General features: G+C 40.7%; 1 protein-coding gene across 1 annotated transcript; it reads right to left on the minus strand.

Moving 5' to 3' along the window:
- Nucleotides 1-1,140: 1,140 nt before the first annotated feature.
- Nucleotides 1,141-20,733, minus strand: LOC121296547 (caspase recruitment domain-containing protein 14-like). Its single transcript, XM_041222230.1, has 21 exons — nucleotides 20,535-20,733; nucleotides 12,692-12,917; nucleotides 12,390-12,521; nucleotides 11,563-11,888; nucleotides 11,087-11,245; nucleotides 9,129-9,248; nucleotides 8,635-8,760; nucleotides 8,391-8,543; nucleotides 7,808-7,915; nucleotides 7,413-7,549; nucleotides 7,202-7,278; nucleotides 6,567-6,627; nucleotides 6,157-6,352; nucleotides 5,603-5,729; nucleotides 5,105-5,342; nucleotides 4,546-4,609; nucleotides 3,582-3,705; nucleotides 3,106-3,279; nucleotides 2,385-2,506; nucleotides 1,702-1,817; nucleotides 1,141-1,401 (listed from the first exon to the last, which is right to left on the minus strand). The coding sequence occupies exons 2-21, from the start codon at nucleotides 12,903-12,905 to the stop codon at nucleotides 1,197-1,199; spliced, it is 2,979 nt and encodes a 992-aa protein (XP_041078164.1). The 5' UTR covers nucleotides 12,906-12,917; nucleotides 20,535-20,733; the 3' UTR covers nucleotides 1,141-1,196.
- Nucleotides 20,734-21,109: the final 376 nt, after the last annotated feature.

The following is a 21,109-nucleotide window of genomic DNA, read 5'->3' on the forward strand; positions in this document are numbered from 1 at the left end:
TTGCCTTCAAAGGTAGTCGGACTGACACAAATTCCTGGGCAAATGACACCTTATACCATAATACTGGTTCAAAAGCCCTAACATTTTGAATATAATTTTCAATTTGAATAGTCAAGAAAAGTACCCATGGTTTAAATTGTAAATATGGCATCGCTGTCCTTATAGTCAGTTTGTTTAGATATCTTCTTCAAATTTAGGATAGTGGTGCCGTAGTCTTTAGGATTAGTTATAAAATTAAAACATCTGCCTTTATAACCAGTTTTTATAGTAATACGCCTGTTTTAATCCACTAGACTGTCACATGTATCTGTTTCTTGAGCATCAGTCTGATTCTGTAAGTGCTTTTATAATTGGTTCCTCTACCACAGCTGTTTTTTGTAGTTGACTAAAATGGCCATTCGATCCAAAAACCTGTTTATTTTAATGCTTTTTCAATACCTTCATGCCCCCTTGTCATGTGTGAAATGTATTTATTGCAGATTTATAATTACTTAAACAATGCTATCACAGCACAGTTAAAAAGAAAATGATACTGGCTTATGTTTATTATACGGGACATACATTTATACATTAAACAAGTGCTCTTGAAGTATATTGTGTTATCAGTAATAAAACAAACTCGCTATACAAACCAGTATTACTTTCTTCTATGTATATAGAGACTATATTGGTTAAAGTGTTCAATATAAACTCCATTCAAATACTTGTATGTTAATATATAATGCAACTACAATGCCATTTATAGTGCTTTTAGGATGAGTTATTAAAATATTTTAAAGCAGCGAAATGCTACTGAGGTCATATACATTGTATATACACATGAAGACACTGATAAAGAATTCCCATCAGACAGTTTAACAGGTTTCTTTTGAAGACTTGTACGTTATAGTATGTTTACTTATTTTTTACTTTCAGTGCCTGTATTCAGAGTCAATCGTTTCAACAAAACGGACAGCAGAGTGCAGTCAATGCAATGCACGCCTCTTCCGTACAGTGCAAGAGCACATAAAGACATACACAACTGAGAGCTATCCCTTTTGCAAATTTAAGCAGCTTTCATCACTGGGTGTGCCTTCAAGCAATTCATTTAATAACCTTTCGACTTCTCGTCAATATAATTAAATCAAATAATACAAATACTGTGATATAAAAAGGACAAAGTTGTACACTCTATCTCAATTTATTTTATATCTTCACTAGAGGTCTTGTTCAATCCAGACAATGTTTTTTTGTTCTTCGGCGACAGCAGCTTTGACGCAGCTGATAAGCGACTCCATGTCGCTCCAGGTCTCTGAGGAAATGGTTCTGGTTAGACAGGGCAGCTTATCCACAAGTGTCTCTGCTGCTTTATAACATTCTAGCAGGTGCTCTTCTGAAGATCCCTGTTTGTGTAACTTTTTCCTATAAAAAAGAAGGAAAAACTGAGTTGCAATTAATAAAAATGTTTTACAGCCTTTGATAATCCAAACAAATATGTTACAGACTTGTTAATCAAGTTGGAAATGTAATGTGTACCATACTAAAAATGCTTCACCTTGACTTAAATTTTTGATGCTAATTATAACATTTTAGACCATTATTAATTACTCTGTAATCTCTGTTAATCGTGGCCTATTTAATATGCAAGGAGATGAAAATTGTGTGTCAACTCGATGTTATCCCATGCTCAGTCACGTTCCGAGTGTTTATCTCGCTGCCTACCTGAACTTCCTTGCACTCTTCTCCGAAATCATGATGAAGATAATGATGGGGAAGATTTCGGCTTTGTGCATGCGCCTCACACAATCCAGCTCCACCTCTAGCAGGCAGTGGGCATTCTGAGAAAGAGGCACAGAAGGTTGTTAGACAACACAGACCATTTTTTTTTTACATCTGTTTGTCTGCTTGATATGGGTTGATTTTATAAACCTATACCCTGCTGCTGATGCACAGCTGGGTTTTATTAGAGCATTTTACAGCACTGGGGAATTACCCTAGATTGCACCTGCTTATCCTGGGATTACTGCACAAAATAAGTGGTTCATGCAATCCAGCTGGACTCCCTGTTTAAGCTACAGTTGTAGCTTAAACCAGTGGAGTAAAGACAGATCCAGTGTTAAATAATACTGTACCCCCACACCAAGAGTGCTGTGATCTTACTAAGTATATTTAAAGTGTGAGGCACCAAATGAAAGGGAAGGCAAACAAAGAGAAGAAAAATATAATAGCTAATGAAATGATTATAGAACAGTACTAGAAAATAAAAGCAATACTGTTTTTGCTTTTTTTTTTTTTTTTTAATTAATTTAGGCATCTGAAGTGAACTGTTCTTTTTACAACACTAGTGAACTGCTCTGAAGTATCGCTTTGAGTTGCCAGGGACACATTTTAATAGATATTATTACCTGTCCTATGACAGCTTCCACGGCTTGTTTTGTGTAGCAGTTGTAAGTGTTCTGTCTTTCTTTCACCCCCAGTATGTCTCCAAGCTTCAGTCTCTCTTCAAACTCACCGTCTGAGAGAATCTCTGCAAAACGGGAGGGGGTAATGAGAATCACGTTGCATGAAACGTTATATTGTTGAGTCCGTTTTACTATTGCTAACTATCCTGGTTGTACACAATAAATGGCTTATGTTTTCCACATAGAGAATTACAATTTGAGTACATGCTCCATCTCCTAGCACCTGCAAATAGGGTTGCCACATACTCTTTTAGGTATCAAACAATGTAGATGTCCCTTTACAAGGTGACATGCCAAAGGAAATGGAACAACCCCAGTGCAAGCAAATTCCTTTCCTTGGTCTGTTATGATATTTGTAATAGTATGTTTATTACAGAAGCAGGTGGAGTTAAAAGGAATGTTCTGGAATCTGGAAGCAAAGACAATGGCCAAGCGAGCACACACACCAGGATTCTGCAAGCACACACACATACACACACACACACCAAACGCCAAGTTCGGACATTTATAGAGATTGCAATTCACAACATTGGAGCTTTAGAACTCACAAAACATCATAAAAGGTAAATATAAATACAAAAGAAATACAATTACATTTGAAGCCATTTCTCCTTTATAACATCTATGGTGTAATCCTGTTACTCTCCAGCAGAGGGCACCCTACCTGGCTGACACAGTTGGAATTCCTGGTGCTCTTGGAGCCGTTCATTGAGGAGACGGCCGAGAATGTTGGGAAGGAGGAGGACCGGGCGCTTAGAGTGAGGACGATGGGGTTTCACCAAGATGTATGGCATGAGAGTGATGCAATTACCCAGTGCAGCACACTCCACACTGTCCCCTGCAGGTGACAGCATAAGCAACAGCAGTTAGCAAGGGGGGGGGGATTGAGTATAGGGGAACAAAAAGCTCAGAGACAAAATTAACTGACTGTTTTTAATCGGCCATTTATATAGAACTCACATGTAGAGCAACGAAACGCCGGAAATGGATCACAGCATGCTATCGGGAGGTCATGGTGTTGGCACTGGTTGAGGTTTAACTTTACTTTATCACCCTCACTCATATGTTCTGCTGTTTTTCCAGCATGTCCTAAATATCTTAAGTTTCTACAATGTCCCAATTATCCCCCATCACACTTGCCTTGCCCCTTGCCCTGCTCATTGCCTTCACAGTCATTGGAGATCCAGAGTGGATTTTTTTGTGTCCTGCCTGTAGTCACAATCCTGACCACCCCCTTCTTCCCTGCCATCTGATTCTTGTCCAGCTGCAAGAAAAAGAGCAGGGGATCAGAGCTACCCGCAGACAAGACAGGGTGCTTGTGCAGCTCTTGCTCTCACTGGTTGTTTTTTGAGATTCATTAAAAAGTATACCATACAAAGGACATTAACAGTTTGGTCAGAAACAGCAAATGCCATTATTTGGGAAATTAACCAAAATGTAGAAATATGATTACAACCCATTCCATGGGATTAATCTGTTTGTTTTTAATGTATTCATGTTTTCAGTTTTGTGTCAGAGATGAAATAGAAACAAAATGTATTTGTTTTAAGTGCCACACTCACAAATTGTGTGATGAAATTTTTTTGTGTCACATCTTTACCTTACAACCACTCTGTCACACTGTTCTTGCTCTCAGACTGTATATTATAATTCACACAGTTCTGTTATTAAAGTACTGTACTATTACTATGGTAACATTTCTAAGTCTTGTTCAATATACAAACAATACGTTATATAATATTTATTATATTGCTTTAAAAATATGCAGTGTAAAATAATTCTGGCCTGCCTACTCCTGACTTTTTTCCAATCTGGCCCCCTTAAAAAACTAGCTGAAGACCGTCACGCCATCATTACTTAGGGGCTGTACTTGTAATGAGAGTTAACTTGTACTGCTTGAAGTGGAAGCCACTTGCTTGCTAATTGCTTTGAAAAACAATGTCTCAAGATCTTAATATTAATTAAGACGGAACCCCCTGGTTTAATACATTATAATAATTACTTATACCTGAAATGATTCAGATCTGAACCATGGTGTTCTGTCGGTAAATGACAGTACTTGAAGGAGATCCTTGGATTTGGATTTCTTGAGCCTGATTCTTACCTTTCTGGTGGTGGTATTTTGAAGGCACATGTTCTCAATCGCTTTGATCAACAGCATCTGAGCTCTGGAGAGGGGAATCGAAGACACTGTCATTCTTGGTATCAGTTTACAGCTATCTTATTTTTAGGACTGGTTCATTTTCTTTTACAAAACTGGTACAAATTGAACACTGGAGGGAAAAAGCTTTCATAAGCTTATAAAACCACCACCCAAATCTCTCAATACCTCAAAATCTCTACATACGTGTCCATTTATTATACAGAAAAACTGGGCTCCTAACAGTATTGGGACTGCAAGTTATTATAGTCTAATGGGTGTGTATTAAATGTATTATATCTCTTATGTTGTGGTTGGTGGGCTGCCTGCTCAAACTGTTTAATTCATATTAGAAATTAAAAAAAGCAGAGGGTGACATCTGTCCACAGGAGAAAGTATCTCAATCATTTTGGCAGCCAAAGTATATTTTCATGTCTATAAAAAGTGGTCTTTTGATCCACAACCTTTAAGTCGTGCAGCCACAAACCTTCTGAAAGCCTTTGATGTGAAGCCTATGTCCTACCTGTAGTAGTTGGGGACGGTCCCTGCGTCCAGGTCCTGCATGCACGAGGGGTCGGTGCGGCAGGCGTTCCACTGCCCCACTCCCCCGTACAGAGTGTCTGTGATGTGAAGGATCTCATTACACTGGACCCGCAGCCCAGCTCCACTCCCCTTCTCCATCGACATGTTCACACGGATATAGAACGAGTCCCCCGAACTCACCTCCCTGCTCTCCAGCTTGCTCAGCAGCTTCTGGTAGCCTGGGTGTGGGGCACAGAGATCCGGTAAAAGAAGGGGTTCGGTCCACGCTTCACCGAGTTTCAATGAATGGGATAAGTGCTTCCCAGTATAGACTCATTAGACCATATGCAAAAGATCAAATTTTGATAGCCCCAAGAAGCTAGTGCCAATCCAATTACCATACACTCCACCACCGTGTCCCTGCTCCATATCCCTGTTAACAGTCAATACATTTTCAGTTAGTGTGGAATAATGAATGAGAAGAAAGCAATTCCCTCACCGTCCATGTTGGGTCGGATGGTCAAGCAGCAGAATCCCTGGACCTGCCTGAGGGCCCACATCGCCTCCTCAAGGGTGCTCTTCTCCAGGTCAGCTTTGAACGTGTGTTTCTGGAGCTCATACTCAACCTGCAGGAGGAGGAGTAGGAAGAGAAGAAGAGGCAGAAGCAGAAGAATAATTTATATATTGGTATTACCTGAATTGATCGTTTGAAAACTTTCTGGGATTATTATGTATCAATGTTATTATTCAGGAAGAGAACATGAAAAAAAGGTAGACTATGTATATATGTTAAAAAGCAACAACTTTAAATCATTTGACAAATGTATGGATGAGAAATCTATAAACAGCATTATCTAAACTACATTGTTGCTGTCTGATGTGTAGACAACAAGAAAAGTCCTGTTAAAAAGCCATTTTATTCACATGAGTGATGCAGGAACTAGAGCGACTCAAATTACAAGGTGGTTTTAGAAAAGAAAGCCTAGCCACTTGTCTGGGTATGTAAAGCCATTTTGTCAGGAGTGATTTGAAGGCGGGATGTGATGCACTCACAGCCAGGATCTGGGAGCCCGGGCTGAGCCCCATCTCATCAGCAGTGGACCCTGTGGCGACAGAGTGCACAAAGATCCCCGTCTCGTTCCCACCCACCACCTGGATCTGACCCAGCAGCACCTCCCCCTGGAAGGCAATGGTCATCACGCGGCTCTGGATGCGCCGGGCTATGGGTCGCGTGCGCATCAGAAACATCCTGCACACAAACAGAGGATAGCAACAGACAATGAAACACTGACCATGCACAGAGGTCAAGGAAGGAAGAGGGAGAAGTTAAGGGAATGAATGTATCACTGCAAATGAAACAGTTTCGTCAACATTCTTTTATTTCCACACTATATGGTATTCTTATCAAACCCACAATGGAATGGTGTGTGTAAAAGAAGCAGTCTTTGCCTGGTGTGACTTACCCACTGTTGGGTTCACAGGTTCCAGTTGGTGGAGATGGTGGGAAGATAGCATCTGTTAGCTCTACAACCAAGAAAGACACTGATCACCAAAACACAGATGTCTCTTTAGAGTTAGACCCTTACAGGGCAGGGTCATGGAGGCTACATCTGGAACTATACAAGGCTACCATTAGCACCATGGTAGACTTGGAAAGGCCCGCTGCCCACAATTAAGATGGGATTGTTGGCATCAAGGCCATAGTTGTTGAGGGCAGAGGGCTAGCTAGTGACCTAATGCAAACAAAAGTGTGCACTCTGGTGTTTCAGCTCTACAAAGACTTCTGAATCCATGAATTACCAGCACTATAGTTGATCCTGAAAATATGATACAGTGTACCTGCACAACAGGGGGCCTACATCACTGGCAGCCACATATTTTAAATATACAACTATGTACACATCATTTTCCATTTGCAAAGCTATCTGTATATTATATCATAAGGCCTACCAAAAAACTATACTGTGTACCACCATAGGTACACATTGGGATTATTCCGTGTCATGCAGACAATGCATTGCATTAGTCTCCCCAAGAAACCTTTGGTAACTGGACGTTTAGTATCACATCTTTACTGCAAACTGTCAGAACACGCTACCTTTAGTCATCAACCCACAGTCATTATCCGAGTCCAGCAGTGAGCGGATTGAATCCCAGTCCAGGAGCACTTGGCTGCTGTAATTCAGACAAATGGAAAGTCTACAATTAGAACAATGAGAGGCAGGATCAACAATGAAACACTTCAGATTACATGGCATGATTAGCCATTTCATGCAGGTTAAATAATGCCACCCCCCTCAGCCCTATACCTCAGTGATAATCCATCCAGATAGCCTTCTATATCTCTCCGGTTGATGGACTCACGGCTTGGCGGCTCCGCAAAGTTCGACTTGAAGCTGTTGAGCTCCCCGACGCTCCAGTCCTTGACTCTACCGGGAGGGCAGCACTGTACAGGAAAGAAAAACATCATTGTCACAAGGCTGCAGCAACTACAGTCTACACTTATATACTTATATCAGAGGGTTCCAGCTACACTGGAGACACCACCACTGTCCACTGGTGTCTGATCGAGTTTGAATCTGGCTTAATTCACATTGGGTGTTTTTTTTCACTGCAGTGTTTCCAGTTGTGTCTGTGGTATAGAGGTGTAGCAGTATAGCAGTAGAGGTATAGGTATAGCAGTTTATCCCAGGATGGTTCTTACGTCATTGATGCTCTCACAGTCGTTGAAGGAAGATGAGGGATCAATGGCCTGCATTCTCCTCAGCTTACATTTCCCTCCATCTGTCCTAGTTTCACTGTTATCCTTTGACTATCAGAAAATAATATATAAATACAGGAGCTGTGAATGTGTTTAATCTGAGTGTATCCACCCAAAATCATGCTTCATTCTAACAATTTGAACTTTACCAAATAATTTTCAGCCCCAATGCAAAGATTATGTATTGTTAAAGGTAGCCTGAGGGCTGGTCTAATTATCAAATACCTAATGTATCACAGTGGTATAAACCGAAAGACAGTGGTAATCCATTGCAGTTGTCATATAAAAAAACAATACTTTTCTGATACTAGTGGGAAGGGTGTTATTTCAAAGTAAGACTCAAAGCTTAGTGTCATTTTTAGCACAAAGTATTACAATAGAAATGTGTTCCATGACTTAAATCAGGAATCTCCATGTACCAACGTATAGTTGTTTAAATATGTTTATTAAATGTCAGGCTAAGCAAAAATACAAGCATGGGGAAACAACTGTTCTAATTTACTGTGATGAAGAAGGCTGGGCTGACCTCCTGCCGCTTCACTTGTCCCTTCATCTGCGTCGCCTGTTTGCGCAGCTCATACATCTGGTCCTGGAGCTGCATTAGCTGCAGCCGCATCGAATCCTTCTCAGACAAGCTCTGCGAGATGCTGGATTGTGCCTCGTCACGAGCCAGATACGCCTAACAGCAAGCAGAGGCAGCGAAACTGTTTTATCAAACAGCTTTATCAAACTCAGAGACAAGGGCCCAGAGTCGTGTCAGCCAGACTAACCTGGTCTCTCTCATTCCGCAGCTCTCTCAGCTGCACCTGAAAGGCTGCTGTCTTCTCCTGGTACATCTCGCAGTCCAGACGCAGCTTCTCACACTCCAGAAGCAGAGCCTCCTTCTTCTCAAAGTGCTGAAGGAGAGAGTCGACAGTCCGGTTAATGTATGAAAAGCATGTATCACAAAAAGGTTGGAGATAAGACTGCCATTACACAACAGTTTGAGGAAATTTTTCCAGGCTCCTTTAGGTCCATTGTCACCCGCTAATGCCGGGGTGTTCAATCACCTTCCTGGATGGCCATTAACAGGTAATATCATTAACTACTTCAGGGTCTGGATGGATGTTTAATTGGCTCATTTAAACCATTTAGAACAGGGCTGGAACAAAGACCAGGAATGGAAGGGTCAACTTTGTAAACTCCTGCGCTAATGGTATAACTGAAATGTCTCAAGCTGCTGCTTGGAGGGGGTTATAGAAAGGTGTCCCCTGGCCCCTCTCACCTCATCCCGCTCACACTTGGCCTTCTCAGCCTCCTCGCGCAGGGAGTGGATTTGCTCCATCAACGCTTGCCTGCTGTCCCTCGCCTCCACCAGGTCCTGCACCAGGATGTCCTCTCTTGCCTGTGGGTCACATGACACGGGTGTGAGTTTTGAAGTCAGCTTTCAAAAAATTAATTTAACCAATGTACCCTTTTTTCAAATGTTCTAACAAAATATACTGATGCACAATGAAAACACAACAGTCTAAGTTTTACATAAGGAGTTCATTGGGCACATACATAAATGTTATTTACATTTTAGATAGTGAGCAGATAGGTTTGGTGATTGTTTGAGTAGTATTGTTCCTTGGGATAACAAAATACTGAGCTCAAGTCATGTGATTTCATTAAAACAACTGCTCAGTGTTTGGTATTTGAGTCGAGTTAAAAATTGCCCAAATGAGTTAATTAAGAATCTGTTTAAATAGCCACTCCAAAAGACATGATTTTATTTAACGCAAGAACAGTGAAAGATACGACCATGTCCAGCTTGAGTAATGAAGATCGCCTGGTTGCTATCGACATGATTGAAGGCAGCCTGTCTGTGAGAGAAATTGACCGGAGAATGAGATGTTCTGCTTCAACAAATCAGCAGACTAGTCCAGAGAAACCAGCTCTGTGAGGAACAGGCCACGTCCTGGAAGACAGAGGGTCACCACACCGGCCCAGGACCGTCACATCCAACTGATTCATCTGCATAATTGTTTTCAGACTGCACTGGCTAAAGCACGAGAAATTCCAGGAAGAAATAACCCGCGCATCAGCAGAATGACTGAATGACAGAATGAATGTTCGGAGACCGTTCAGGGGTTACATGTTAACAGCTGAGACGAAATCGCTGTCTTCTGTGGGTCAGAGGAAATCTGAGGTGGTGGCATAGAGAGGAGTGGAGTGTTTCATTCCCCGATGAATGCCGTTTGTTGCCAACCGGTGGGGCGGTGGAAGTGTGATAAAGTTGGTAAGAATCTCCTTTAAACACAAGAATGCCTTTGATGCAGTTTGAGGACAACCTTGATGTCCTTAATGCAACAGTTTTTCCGTTCCTGCAAGCCAATCCGGAAGTGTCAATTTTCCAGCAGGACAATGCAAGACCACACAGTGCTAGGATTACAATTGCACAACTTCAAGAAAACAATGTTGAGGTCTTGCCATGACCAGCTTTTGTCCTGACCTGAGTCCAATAAAACACCTTTGGGACCAAATCGCCAGTACCATCCACAGGAGACAACCGCGACCAGACAACCTTGGTTGGTTCGCCAGCTGGCTGCAGCTGCACAGGAAGAGTGGTGGAACATCCCACAGCAGTCTGTCCAGAAGCTGATCAGGTCTACGCATCAACGCTGCCAGGATTGTGTTAATGCTCAGGGAGGTCATACTTGATACTTACCTTGTAATGTTTTCATTTTGACAGTGTGTCATGTTTCATACTGAAAACTTATCATGATATTTTAATTTGTATTTTTGTTCACATTTTCTGTGATTTTGTTTGATATCTTTGTTTAAAATATTTTATTAAATCCATTAGACCTGAGTGTTTCTTTTGTGCATCAGTATATACCTGTAAATCTTATTTGTCATCTGATTCCTGTTTCTTTACAGGTTTCTTTTAATGAAAGGTGCTATACAAATTATTATTATTATTGTTATAAATAAGTTTTGAAAGAAAGACAACAAAAGTGCATTTTCATTTTACTGTACCTGCTGTTTTTTTTTTTTTGTTTTTTTTTAAATCTTTATTTCAGATCGTGTGATACTGTTGCACTTCCTAGGTCTTTTCGCCTGAGCAGTGTCTTCTGGGTCAAAGCATATGACTAAGGGGGAAAGCAATTTGTTGGCTAATGATAGGAAAGGCGGCTTTGAAATGGGGGGGCAATCATACACTATAAAGTGTGTGTGTATGTGTGCTATCCCTGCACTCACTGGGTCAAACTTCTCCACCTTCTGCAGCTTGTGGTTCAGGCTCTCGATCTGCTCTTTGAGCTCCAGCGCCTCACTCCGACGCTGCAAATCCACTGATTTCTTCCTCTCGAACTCTGACTCTGACTTGGCCTTCTTCAACTCGGACTTCATCTGGTAGAGCTAGAGAGAAAGAGGCAGGTTAAAACAACGAGTGGCCACAGTTAATCTGCAGTGCAATGATGTTTTTTTCGATGCTTGATGCATTTGCTTTACCCTGGCCAACCTTACCAAGCCTAACCACCATATATCTCTGTTTGCCAACAGCTATGCTTTCACCAGTGTTATGAGACTGAAAACTAAATAGCTGCCCTGAACTAAAAGTATTGCAGAGCTTCAAAGCAATCTGCTGTATTCAGTTATAGCAGGCATTCAATTACAACCTCTCGGATTAAAAAATGCGTCTTCTGCAGATCTACCAAAACGTTCCGTTACTTTACCTCGAGCTGTAGGTCATGGCAGCGTGAGGCCAGTAAGGAGCTCTCCTCCACAGCGCTGGTGTAGCGCATGCACAGGTTGCATTTCTCGTCCTTGACCCGCAGCAGCTCCTGGTAGCGGAGGCTGAATTCTTTCTGGAGACGCTTAAACTCTGCTTCCAAGTTTCCCAGCTCCTCCACTCGCCGTTTGGCCTCGGACAGCTCTGCCTCCAGCCGGAAGCAGCGACTCTCCAGCAACAACACCTTGCTCTTCTCTTGGCCCCGGACCTGCTGCATCTCTGTCATCGCCTTCACCAGGTACTCTGTCAGCTCCGAGTGGTTCATCACACCTGCCGCGGGAGGACACAACACAGCTCAGCCCAGGACAAATATACTACAGGGTGGTTCCAATAGTTTTTTCCCCCCAAACAATGTATTTTTATGCAGTTTGAAGGAAGTACGGTAGAAATGATCAGGCTACTAGCACATTACATATTTACATTCCTATAATTAAACTGTTGGAGAGAGGGACACATTTTTTGCTGTTACATATACAAATCCCTGTATAATTAAAGAAAAGGTCAACAGCTGTTCCTTGTTACTAGGCCAGATTGACTAACCATTTACCCTTTCATCCATAACTTACATAAAGACATTGAGAACGAAACATTGACACTTTTACCTGATCATGTAAAGCACGTATACATTTCTTACTTAAAAAGCTTGTATTTTCAAGCTCTAACTTATCAATTTCCACATTGTTTCTTTTTTTTTTTCTCACCTTGACACAGCTAACAAAACACTAGCTCTAGTCCTGCACCAGTCTGTGAATCTGGTTCCACAATTCTTACCACTAGAGTGCTCCATGGTGGGCTCCTTGCCAGTCACCTGGGTGTACAGCTTTGGGATGTGGATCATCAAGCTCTCCAGGAAGGCAATGGCCCCATTCTTACCACGAGTTTTCAGAATATCCAGCATGTAGCCTGAAATGCAGAGCATTAGGAGCGAATCCCTACAAAAAAACCCATCAGAAGGACCCAACTGGTGTCTCCCCCAAATGAACATGAGTCCACATCACAACACAATTGAACACACAATCTGCATGCTTTCATTGTCCACCAGCCACACTCTCAACACCACCGGACTGACTCACCGGTCCTCATGCAGCGGTTGGTGTTCTTCAGGCTGTGCAGGATCTCTTCTTCGTCCAGGTCGCTGAGCACGCAAGCCTGTCGGAGGTATGCAGTCAGCATACATGGTTTCACCCCCTGGGTGATCTTGTCCCGGTGGTTATTGATCAGCTCCCAGAGTTCCTCTTCATCCAGATCGTTCAGCTCCTTGCTGGACAGGTCTGCTCCTCCAGCCATCACCAGCCCAGGCTGAGAAACAACAGCAAGAGAGAGAGAGAGATAGAGGTTGAAAACAACACATACGGACAATGACCGCCATGCTGGGTCCCTGTAAAGAACCTTTTTTTCTCGCTCTTCTGCCTTGGGGCCATGGCATTGCTTCATAAAGGGCTTAATGTCAAAAGTACTTATTGTTGATTCAGATTTTCTTTGGGGGTCTTTCAATCGTGCCCGCAGCACCCTTGGCACAGCACTGCTTAAAATATCTGAAAAATGACAAACTGTCAACTGATGCTTGTAGCACGTCCTTCATTACGCTCCTAACCACGCCACCTCTACGTTGCAGGCAAGCTGCGTTACTTTTCTGTGTAAAAAGGTGATTTGTTTTAATATAGAATGTACTTCCTGGTACTGGAGGACTATTATTTCCCAGAAAAAAAATTATAAACTTAACTCAAACATCCTGATGAGTCATGTGACAATGTGTTGTTTATATTCTGGTGGAATCTCCTTGGAAACCAAATAGGAACAAAAAAAACCCCAAAAAAACAATGATGTGCAAACAATTCAGCGGTGTCATTCTGCAGTATTATCTACCATCCTTTATTCAATAACAGTTGCTAAATTGAATGAAATTACTGTGGTTGTATTTTTGTTATTATTTGAGACTTGAGGCCTCATGAGAGCTGAGGGACATTGCATTGGTTACTGTATGGCACGGTGCTACGGGCACTACAAGTTTTCTATTGCAAGTGCATCTCAATCCGGACCTGAACACACCTTGACACTCGAGTTGTGTGGGGGTTATGTGATGTGGATACGTTTCCACTGTAATGAAATTCTCTCCAAAGATGGAGAGGGCATTTTAAGGTTTTGGGACTGATTCACTAGCCTTCCATGGTGCCTTCAACCCCCCAGAAGCCTTGGTTCGAGTTTGGTTTAAGTCTTGACTGGTGTCTCCCTCATTGAATACTGATCCCCACAACCACCACAAAATCTGACCAAACTAATTTCAAACTCAAGGCATCTGAGGCAAGGTATTAAACCTATTAAGCTACCTAGACACTTGTATTTCTGTCATTATTTGCTTTACCCTCAAAATATGGTGAAACCTTTAGAACTAAATTTACTTTTTGTAACCTGACCCAGTTCCTGACAGAATGCATTTTAGAAAAGAGTTAGCAGGTTTTGGCTCTGACTACTGTAAGTACATGAAACCCTCACACTTGCCATTTAAGTCACTTACCTGCAAGCAGGAAGCAATCCCAGAACTCTTTCACAAAACTGAACACACCAGCATCTCGTCTCATGCCGTTAACGACTCCGCATAAAGTGTTTCAGCCTGTCTGAGTGCTGCATTTCTGCTTTCCTGAGTTTTACAGCATCTACAGTACATTGTCACATTAGAAAATCAAACTGCATCAACGTTTCCCTTTCTAAAAATTAATAAACACAGCGCACTGCCATCGAGATAGAACAGCAACTAGTGACAGCCAAATAGTCCACGACAACAATAACAGGTACAAATAAAACCTATTTGAAATATAGACTTAAACTAAAGGAAAAACTATCTCACATATCTATGCTGGTTCTATTTGCAAGCATACTCTTACAATCTTTTTTTTTTTTATCTTACACATTGTGACAAAACAGGCAGTTAAATAATTAATAATAATAATAATAATAATAATAATAATAATAATAATAATAATAATAATAATAAAACTTGGTAATTATGTGTTAATGATTAGGAAATGTATTATTCATTTTAATACAAGACACTGATAAAACTAAAATACAAATAAAACTTGCATAAAGCAGCACTTGCCGTGTTCAATCCAGGAAGAGTAGCAGAATTCAGATAATGCAATACTAACATTCAATGCTGCCAAGGTAGTTTTTGCCAGTTTAGTCTACTTAGTGCCAAAAACAGACAGACAGGTGATTTTACTGATTTTTTCCATCTACATTCTGGGTCAACAGAAGAAAGATTTCTGCTTTTTTTCAAGGCTTCAACCAAACTGCTTATATGTGAGATCACATTTATATCCCTCAAGGTGAACTGCTTAGATAACACAACAATCGAGCCTGGACCTTTTACTTTCCAGAAAGCTATTAATAGCACTTCAGTGAGATCTTCAACACACATAAAACAAGAAATCATAGTCTGGAAACGCAATGCCATTAAGTAGGCTGCTGTACTCACACTAATTCATAGAATATCCAGCTGTCAAACTAGCAGCTACAGTGGCTTGCGAAAGTATTGACCCCCCTTGGCATTTTTCATATTTTGTTGCCTTACAACCTGGAATTAAAATGGATTTTTGGGGGTTTGTATCATTTGATTTACACAACATGCCTACCACTTTGAAGATGCAAAATATTTTTTATTGTGAAACAAACAAGAAATAAGACAAAAAAACAGAAAACTTGAGCGTGAATAAGTATTCACCCCCCCAAAGTCAATACTTTGTAGAGGCCACCTTTTGCAGCAATTACAGCTGCAAGTCTCTTGAGGTATGTATCTATAAGCTTGGCACATCTAGCCACTGGGATTTTTGCCCATTCTTCAAGGCAAACCTGCTCCAGCTCCTTCAAGTTGGATGGGTTCCACTGGTGTACAGCAATCTTTAAGTCATACCACAGATTCTCAATTGGATTGAGGTCTGGGCTTTGACTAGGCCATTCCAAGACATTTAAATGTTTCCCCTTAAACCACTCGAGTGTTGCTTTAGCAGTATGCTTAGGGTCATTGTCCTGCTGGAAGGTGAACCTCCGTCCCAGTCTCAAATCTCTGGAAGACTGAAACAGGTTTCCCTCAAGAATTTCCCTGTATTTAGCACCATCCATCATTCCTTCAATTCTGACCAGTTTCCCAGTCCCTGCCGATGAAAAACATCCCCACAGCATGATGCTGCCACCACCATGCTTCACTGTGGGGATGGTGTTCTCGGGGTGATGAGAGGTGTTGGGTTTGCGCCAGACATAGCGTTTTCCTTGATGGCCAAAAAGCTCAATTTTAGTCTCATCTGACCAGAGTACCTTCTTCCATATGTTTGGGGAGTCTCTCACAAGCCTTTTGGCGAACACCAAACGTGTTTGCTTATTTTTTTCTTTAAGCAATGGCTTTTTTCTGGCCACTCTTCCGTAAAGCCCAGCTCTGTGGAGTGTACGGCTTAAAGTGGTCCTATGGACAGATACTCCAATCTCCGCTGTGGAGCTTTGCAGCTCCTTCAGGGTTATCTTTGGTTTCTTTGTTGCCTCTCTGATTAATGCCCTCCTTGCCTGGTCCGTGAGTTTTGGTGGGCGGCCCTCTCTTGCCAGGTTTGTTGTGGTGCCATATTCTTTCCATTTTTTAATAATGGCTTTAATGGTGCTCCGTGGGATGTTCAAAGTTTCAGATATTTTTTTATAAACCAACCCTGATCTGTACTTCTCCACAACTTTGTCCCTGACCTGTTTGGAGAGCTCCTTGGTCTTCATGGTGCCGCTTGCTTGGTGGTGCCCCTTGCTTAGTGGTGTTGCAGACTCTGGGGCCTTTCAGAACAGGTGTATATATACTGAGATCATGTGACACTTAGACTGCACACAGGTGGACTTTATTTAACTAATTATGTGACTTCTGAAGGTAATTGGTTGCACCAGATCTTATTTAGAGGCTTAATAGCAAAGGGGGTGAATACATATGCACGCACCACTTTTCCGTTATTTATTTTTTAGAATTTTTTTGAACAAGTTATTTTTTTCATTTCACTTCACCAGTTTGGACTATTTTGTGTATGTCCATTACATGAAATCCAAATAAAAATCAATTTTAATTCCAGGTTGTAAGGCAACAAAATAGGAAAAATGACAAGGTGGTCAATACTTTCGCAAGCCACTGTATATCCACACAATCAAGCATAGCCCTCTATACAATTCCGAGTTACATTATTATCCAAACTGTCATTTCTACCTGGTGACCCTTTCCAATAAGCCAGCCCTTGATGTGTAGAGCTGTTACAGTGGTGTAAGATCCAGACTGCCACATGGCAGTGCCTCTGCTTTGTTAATCTATTTGCTATCAGCTTCAGCTAGAGAAACATTGAACCTGCTGCTTTAGTAAAAGTAGAAGGGTGGAATAGCCATCTCACATTCTACCACACCTTGGGATATATAATACAGGCACTGCAGCAATATGGGAGCACTTAATTAAAACACACGTCAGGTTGGAGATTCTAAACACGTTTTTTTAAATACCAGCTTGCTGACTTCTGTTGACTTTTGATTCCCTTTAACTCTTTAATGAATACTGTATAACTTCTACATTTCCCTAATATTTCTGACCTGTTTAAAATTCCAGTTATTAAAGTTGATTTTCCCCACATTACTGTTGCGCTGTGCACTAAATCCCAGAGGTGAAGTGTGGCAGAAAGGTATATCCACTAGAAACTGTCCTCAGGGAATCAGATGATTCCAGGACATTTTTCCAGCACTCCCACCTTTCACTTCCAGAGTTCTGCGCCTCTCCAACATCAACATGCCCTGACCTTAACACAATCACAATCCGAACCTTAACCAACCCCAACTCTAAGCCAATAACGAACCCTAAACTTTAGACTTATCTGATGCCCTGAGGACAATTTCTAGTGGATATTATTTTGTGCTGCTGGGCAAAGCATTGTTCACTGAAGCCTATACAACACTTAGATGTCCCTGAGCATCAGACTCGACCCTTTTCAGAAACAATTGTTTCTGAATTAGTCAGTACGCATAGCAAATGAAGGTCTATGAAGAAACGACAACAGAGAAGGCTCGAAACACACATATTAGGATGAAATATGAAGAAAATGAAGATGGTACAGAACTCTTTCAATTTCTGAGATGGTTCTCTGCTTGCTTGATTACACATGGCCCTACACCAGTAAAACCTAAGATTCTGAAAAAGGATCATCATGCAAAACTATGTGTGGTGCGTGAGACAGAGGGAGAAACAGGAGAAAGTAGTACTCCCCTTGCTGTCAGTACGTCTGCTTTACATTAAGATCATGCATCTGTTCTTTATTTGTATGCAGCATTTAAAGTTACCTCGATCTCTGATGAGATTCTGAAGGAATCTGAAAGGAACCTCAGGATTTTCTTCACAGGAACAGCTTGGCATACAGATATAGTGTATCGACAGTTTCAAGAACTTCTTGTGTCTTCTGCCAGGGTAAGGAATGTCACAGCTACTGTATCCATCTTGTTGTTTAGAATCATATAATCTAGTTCACATCATTGCATCCTGGTGACTTTTAAAGAAGACTCAATGTTAGCTCTACAGAGTTTTTGAAACATATTATCCCTAAGATAGTTGCTAACAGGATTATAAGCTACCTTCTTTAATGTGTCGATCTAGGCTTGCACATAATACTGTACTCCTTTTAAGAAGTGATGTCACTGTTGAAACGCTCAATTGTATTCAAAAGTATGTTGCTGGAGATAGGTTGACTTTGAAGTGTGTCGTGACCATGCCACTTTAAGAACTAAGCCTAAAGAAAAATACTATACATTTTTGGAACAGTTAACATTGTATTAGGCAATTTCAAACAAATACCAAACAAATGTTCCCCAAAAAGACACAAAAAATTATTCAATATTTTTTATTGTATCAAAAATGCTAATAATTAGCACTGCAGGTAAAAGGATTTTAAGTCACTTTTCAAAGAAATAGCTCAACAAGGATTATTAGTAGGCATTGTAAATAGTAAATAGACAATAACACTGTTGTAAGTGATTGGAAAGCATTTTTCCCTGTCTCTGTTTTGCGTGGATCGAGACGGTTTTGAGAAAGGTGTCCTAGGAATTCAATATGCTTTCTCACATACAATACCATAAATTAAGCACAAGTTAGATATATCAGGATACAATATTACTGCAACAGACAATTGGCTGTCAATACTATATTAGTGATATTATCAATGTTTCCTATTAGATGAATATAGGATTTCTAAAGAAAGTTTAAACTTTTCACAACCCCCCTTCCATTCAGAGGTCCTGGTTTTTGTACATCAGAGGTGGCAAACCTAAGAATATCTCGTACACCAGAGTGCACTGATACACACTGGTCCCAATGGATTGTGTGATATTTGTAACTGAAGCATTTCTTACATTCACTATGGACAGTGTTGCACTATAGACAGCGCTGTTTTTGTCCTTACAGTGATATAGAATGTCTGATAAGTTCCTATGTAAATGATTTAATTGGTTGTAGTTTACAGATTCTATATTGATTGAATGTATCCTGCTGCCTGCATTGCTTCACTGTCATGCAACTACAGATAACCAAAGGGACAGATAACCCCTCAATGGGCTATTGAACTACTGTGCTGATTTAGGCTGCAATAATGACTAGGTTTACACCTCAGACTGTACTTGTACCTATCCTTCCACATACTTGTATCCTTGACTACCTTTCCACATCATACAAACACCTAAAAACCTTAAGGGTTTTTCCAATTAAAATCAAATATTTTACATAAGAGACACTAATTCAAGATTTTGGTTATTTTTTCTTTGTTGGTTTTGGGTGATAATAGTTGACCAACTTGATTTTAAAATTATCTTAATCTTGGTCAGACTACTTAAAACGACTTTATTGACGATATTTGACTATATTAATGCAGGGCACTTAAAGTACTAATTAAAAAAGGAGAGAGTGTAACATTAATAATTAGATTAGAATTCTGGAAATAATTAGAATGCATTGCTCAACATTGGCTTTGATATGGGCAGCAGAAATACCATTGGATATCATTCTAATAGCAGTGTGTTATGTTAGCTTAGAAACCTTGGCAAAAGAAGCAATGGCACCATAATGGATTTGGGACCACTACTGAACATGGGTCCTGATATGGTACCATAACCTTTGACACTGCAGTGGATTACTGTCGTATTGGATAATACCATTGGGAACCATGTGAACATATGAAAATGTTACCAATGTGGTACTGTTCTGCAACTGGCACATACTGTGATAGCTGCCCTAGGTCACCGCCTTTTAGTACAGACGCATTACACTGTCATCATCGTATAAGGTACCAAAGAGTTAGGGAAATTCTCCTTGCTGAAAACCAATGGAAAATGAGACTGAGACAAACTAGACATTTGCCTTTTTGTGAACAACAATAAAGCATGCCCCAGGATGCACAGCATCATTTAAATTTAATTTATTTGATTGTGATGGTAATGGAACAAGTGATTAACTCGTAACTAGATATCCACATGTGAACTTGTCGTTTTGCATGGGCATGGGGGGTGTCTAGAATTATCATATTAGAAAACAAAGAACCACCAACCAACAGTTTGTGGTACAGGGCACTATGCACAGGGAACATGCATTCAGTACCAAAAGGGCGCTATTTACAAGCTTCTAATCACAATACAGACATGATTGGAGGGTATTTGTAAAATGGTTCACTGTGATACCACTAGCTTGTCAAAATATACAAATGTTAGCCTGCTTGCCATTCTACCAACGACTTCAACCATGGTAGCTTTTAATACAGAGCGCATTGTCATTGTAGCGTCGTCACTCACACAGTCATAAAGAAATCACTGCAGTAAATAAAGCACCTTGTACTTCTACATTCCGAGCTACGCCGTTGTAAACAAAATATCCAAACTTACTGTTATAGTACGATAAGATTAAGAAGCCGGGATGATTGCGCACAGTCCAAAAGAAAAGTTATCCAACTCTGCTCACAAGAGCTCTTAAGAAAGCCAGAGACGCAGAAGACAGCATATTCAACTAAAATTAAACCAGAAGACTGCGAGCCTGTACCACACACACAAAAACAAAAAAACCGGTTAGTCTGGTGAAGGAGGAGTTCTGATGATCGAGAAAATAGTTTTACTAATGCAATGCAATGTTGAAACCTAAACTCAAAACAACGATTGGTCAATGTTCTTGTCAAATATAGAATACTAACGTCACAATTTTTTAGACAGCCCCCCTCTGGACATGCTAAATACTTAAATACGCCCACGTGTACTGTAAGTGGCTTACCTGGGGTTCTGCTTTAATTATATAATGTGCATCTGTATTTAGAATCACCACAGCTGTCAGTAAAATAACTTCACAAAAGTAATAACAAATAATACTTAAAAGAATGTGAACCAAAACTCATTTAACATTGATAAAGATTTCTGCGCAATACTAAAGCCGTTTCCTTCTCTACATCCGCAGTTTCAATGCAGCAGTT

This window comes from Polyodon spathula, chromosome 21, assembly GCF_017654505.1.
Source record: "Polyodon spathula isolate WHYD16114869_AA chromosome 21, ASM1765450v1, whole genome shotgun sequence".
Lineage (NCBI taxonomy): Eukaryota > Metazoa > Chordata > Actinopteri > Acipenseriformes > Polyodontidae > Polyodon > Polyodon spathula.

Coding starts and splice junctions, on each gene's coding strand:
- LOC121296547 (XM_041222230.1), bottom strand. CDS start 12,905: ATGGCTGGAGGAGCAGACCTGTCCAGCAAGGAGCTGAACGATCTGGAT. Junction 9,249..11,086: donor AGGTGGAGAAGTTTGACCCA/GTGAGTGCAGGG, acceptor TGTGACCCACAG/GCAAGAGAGGACATCCTGGT. Junction 8,544..8,634: donor TGCGGAATGAGAGAGACCAG/GTTAGTCTGGCT, acceptor GCTTGCTGTTAG/GCGTATCTGGCTCGTGACGA.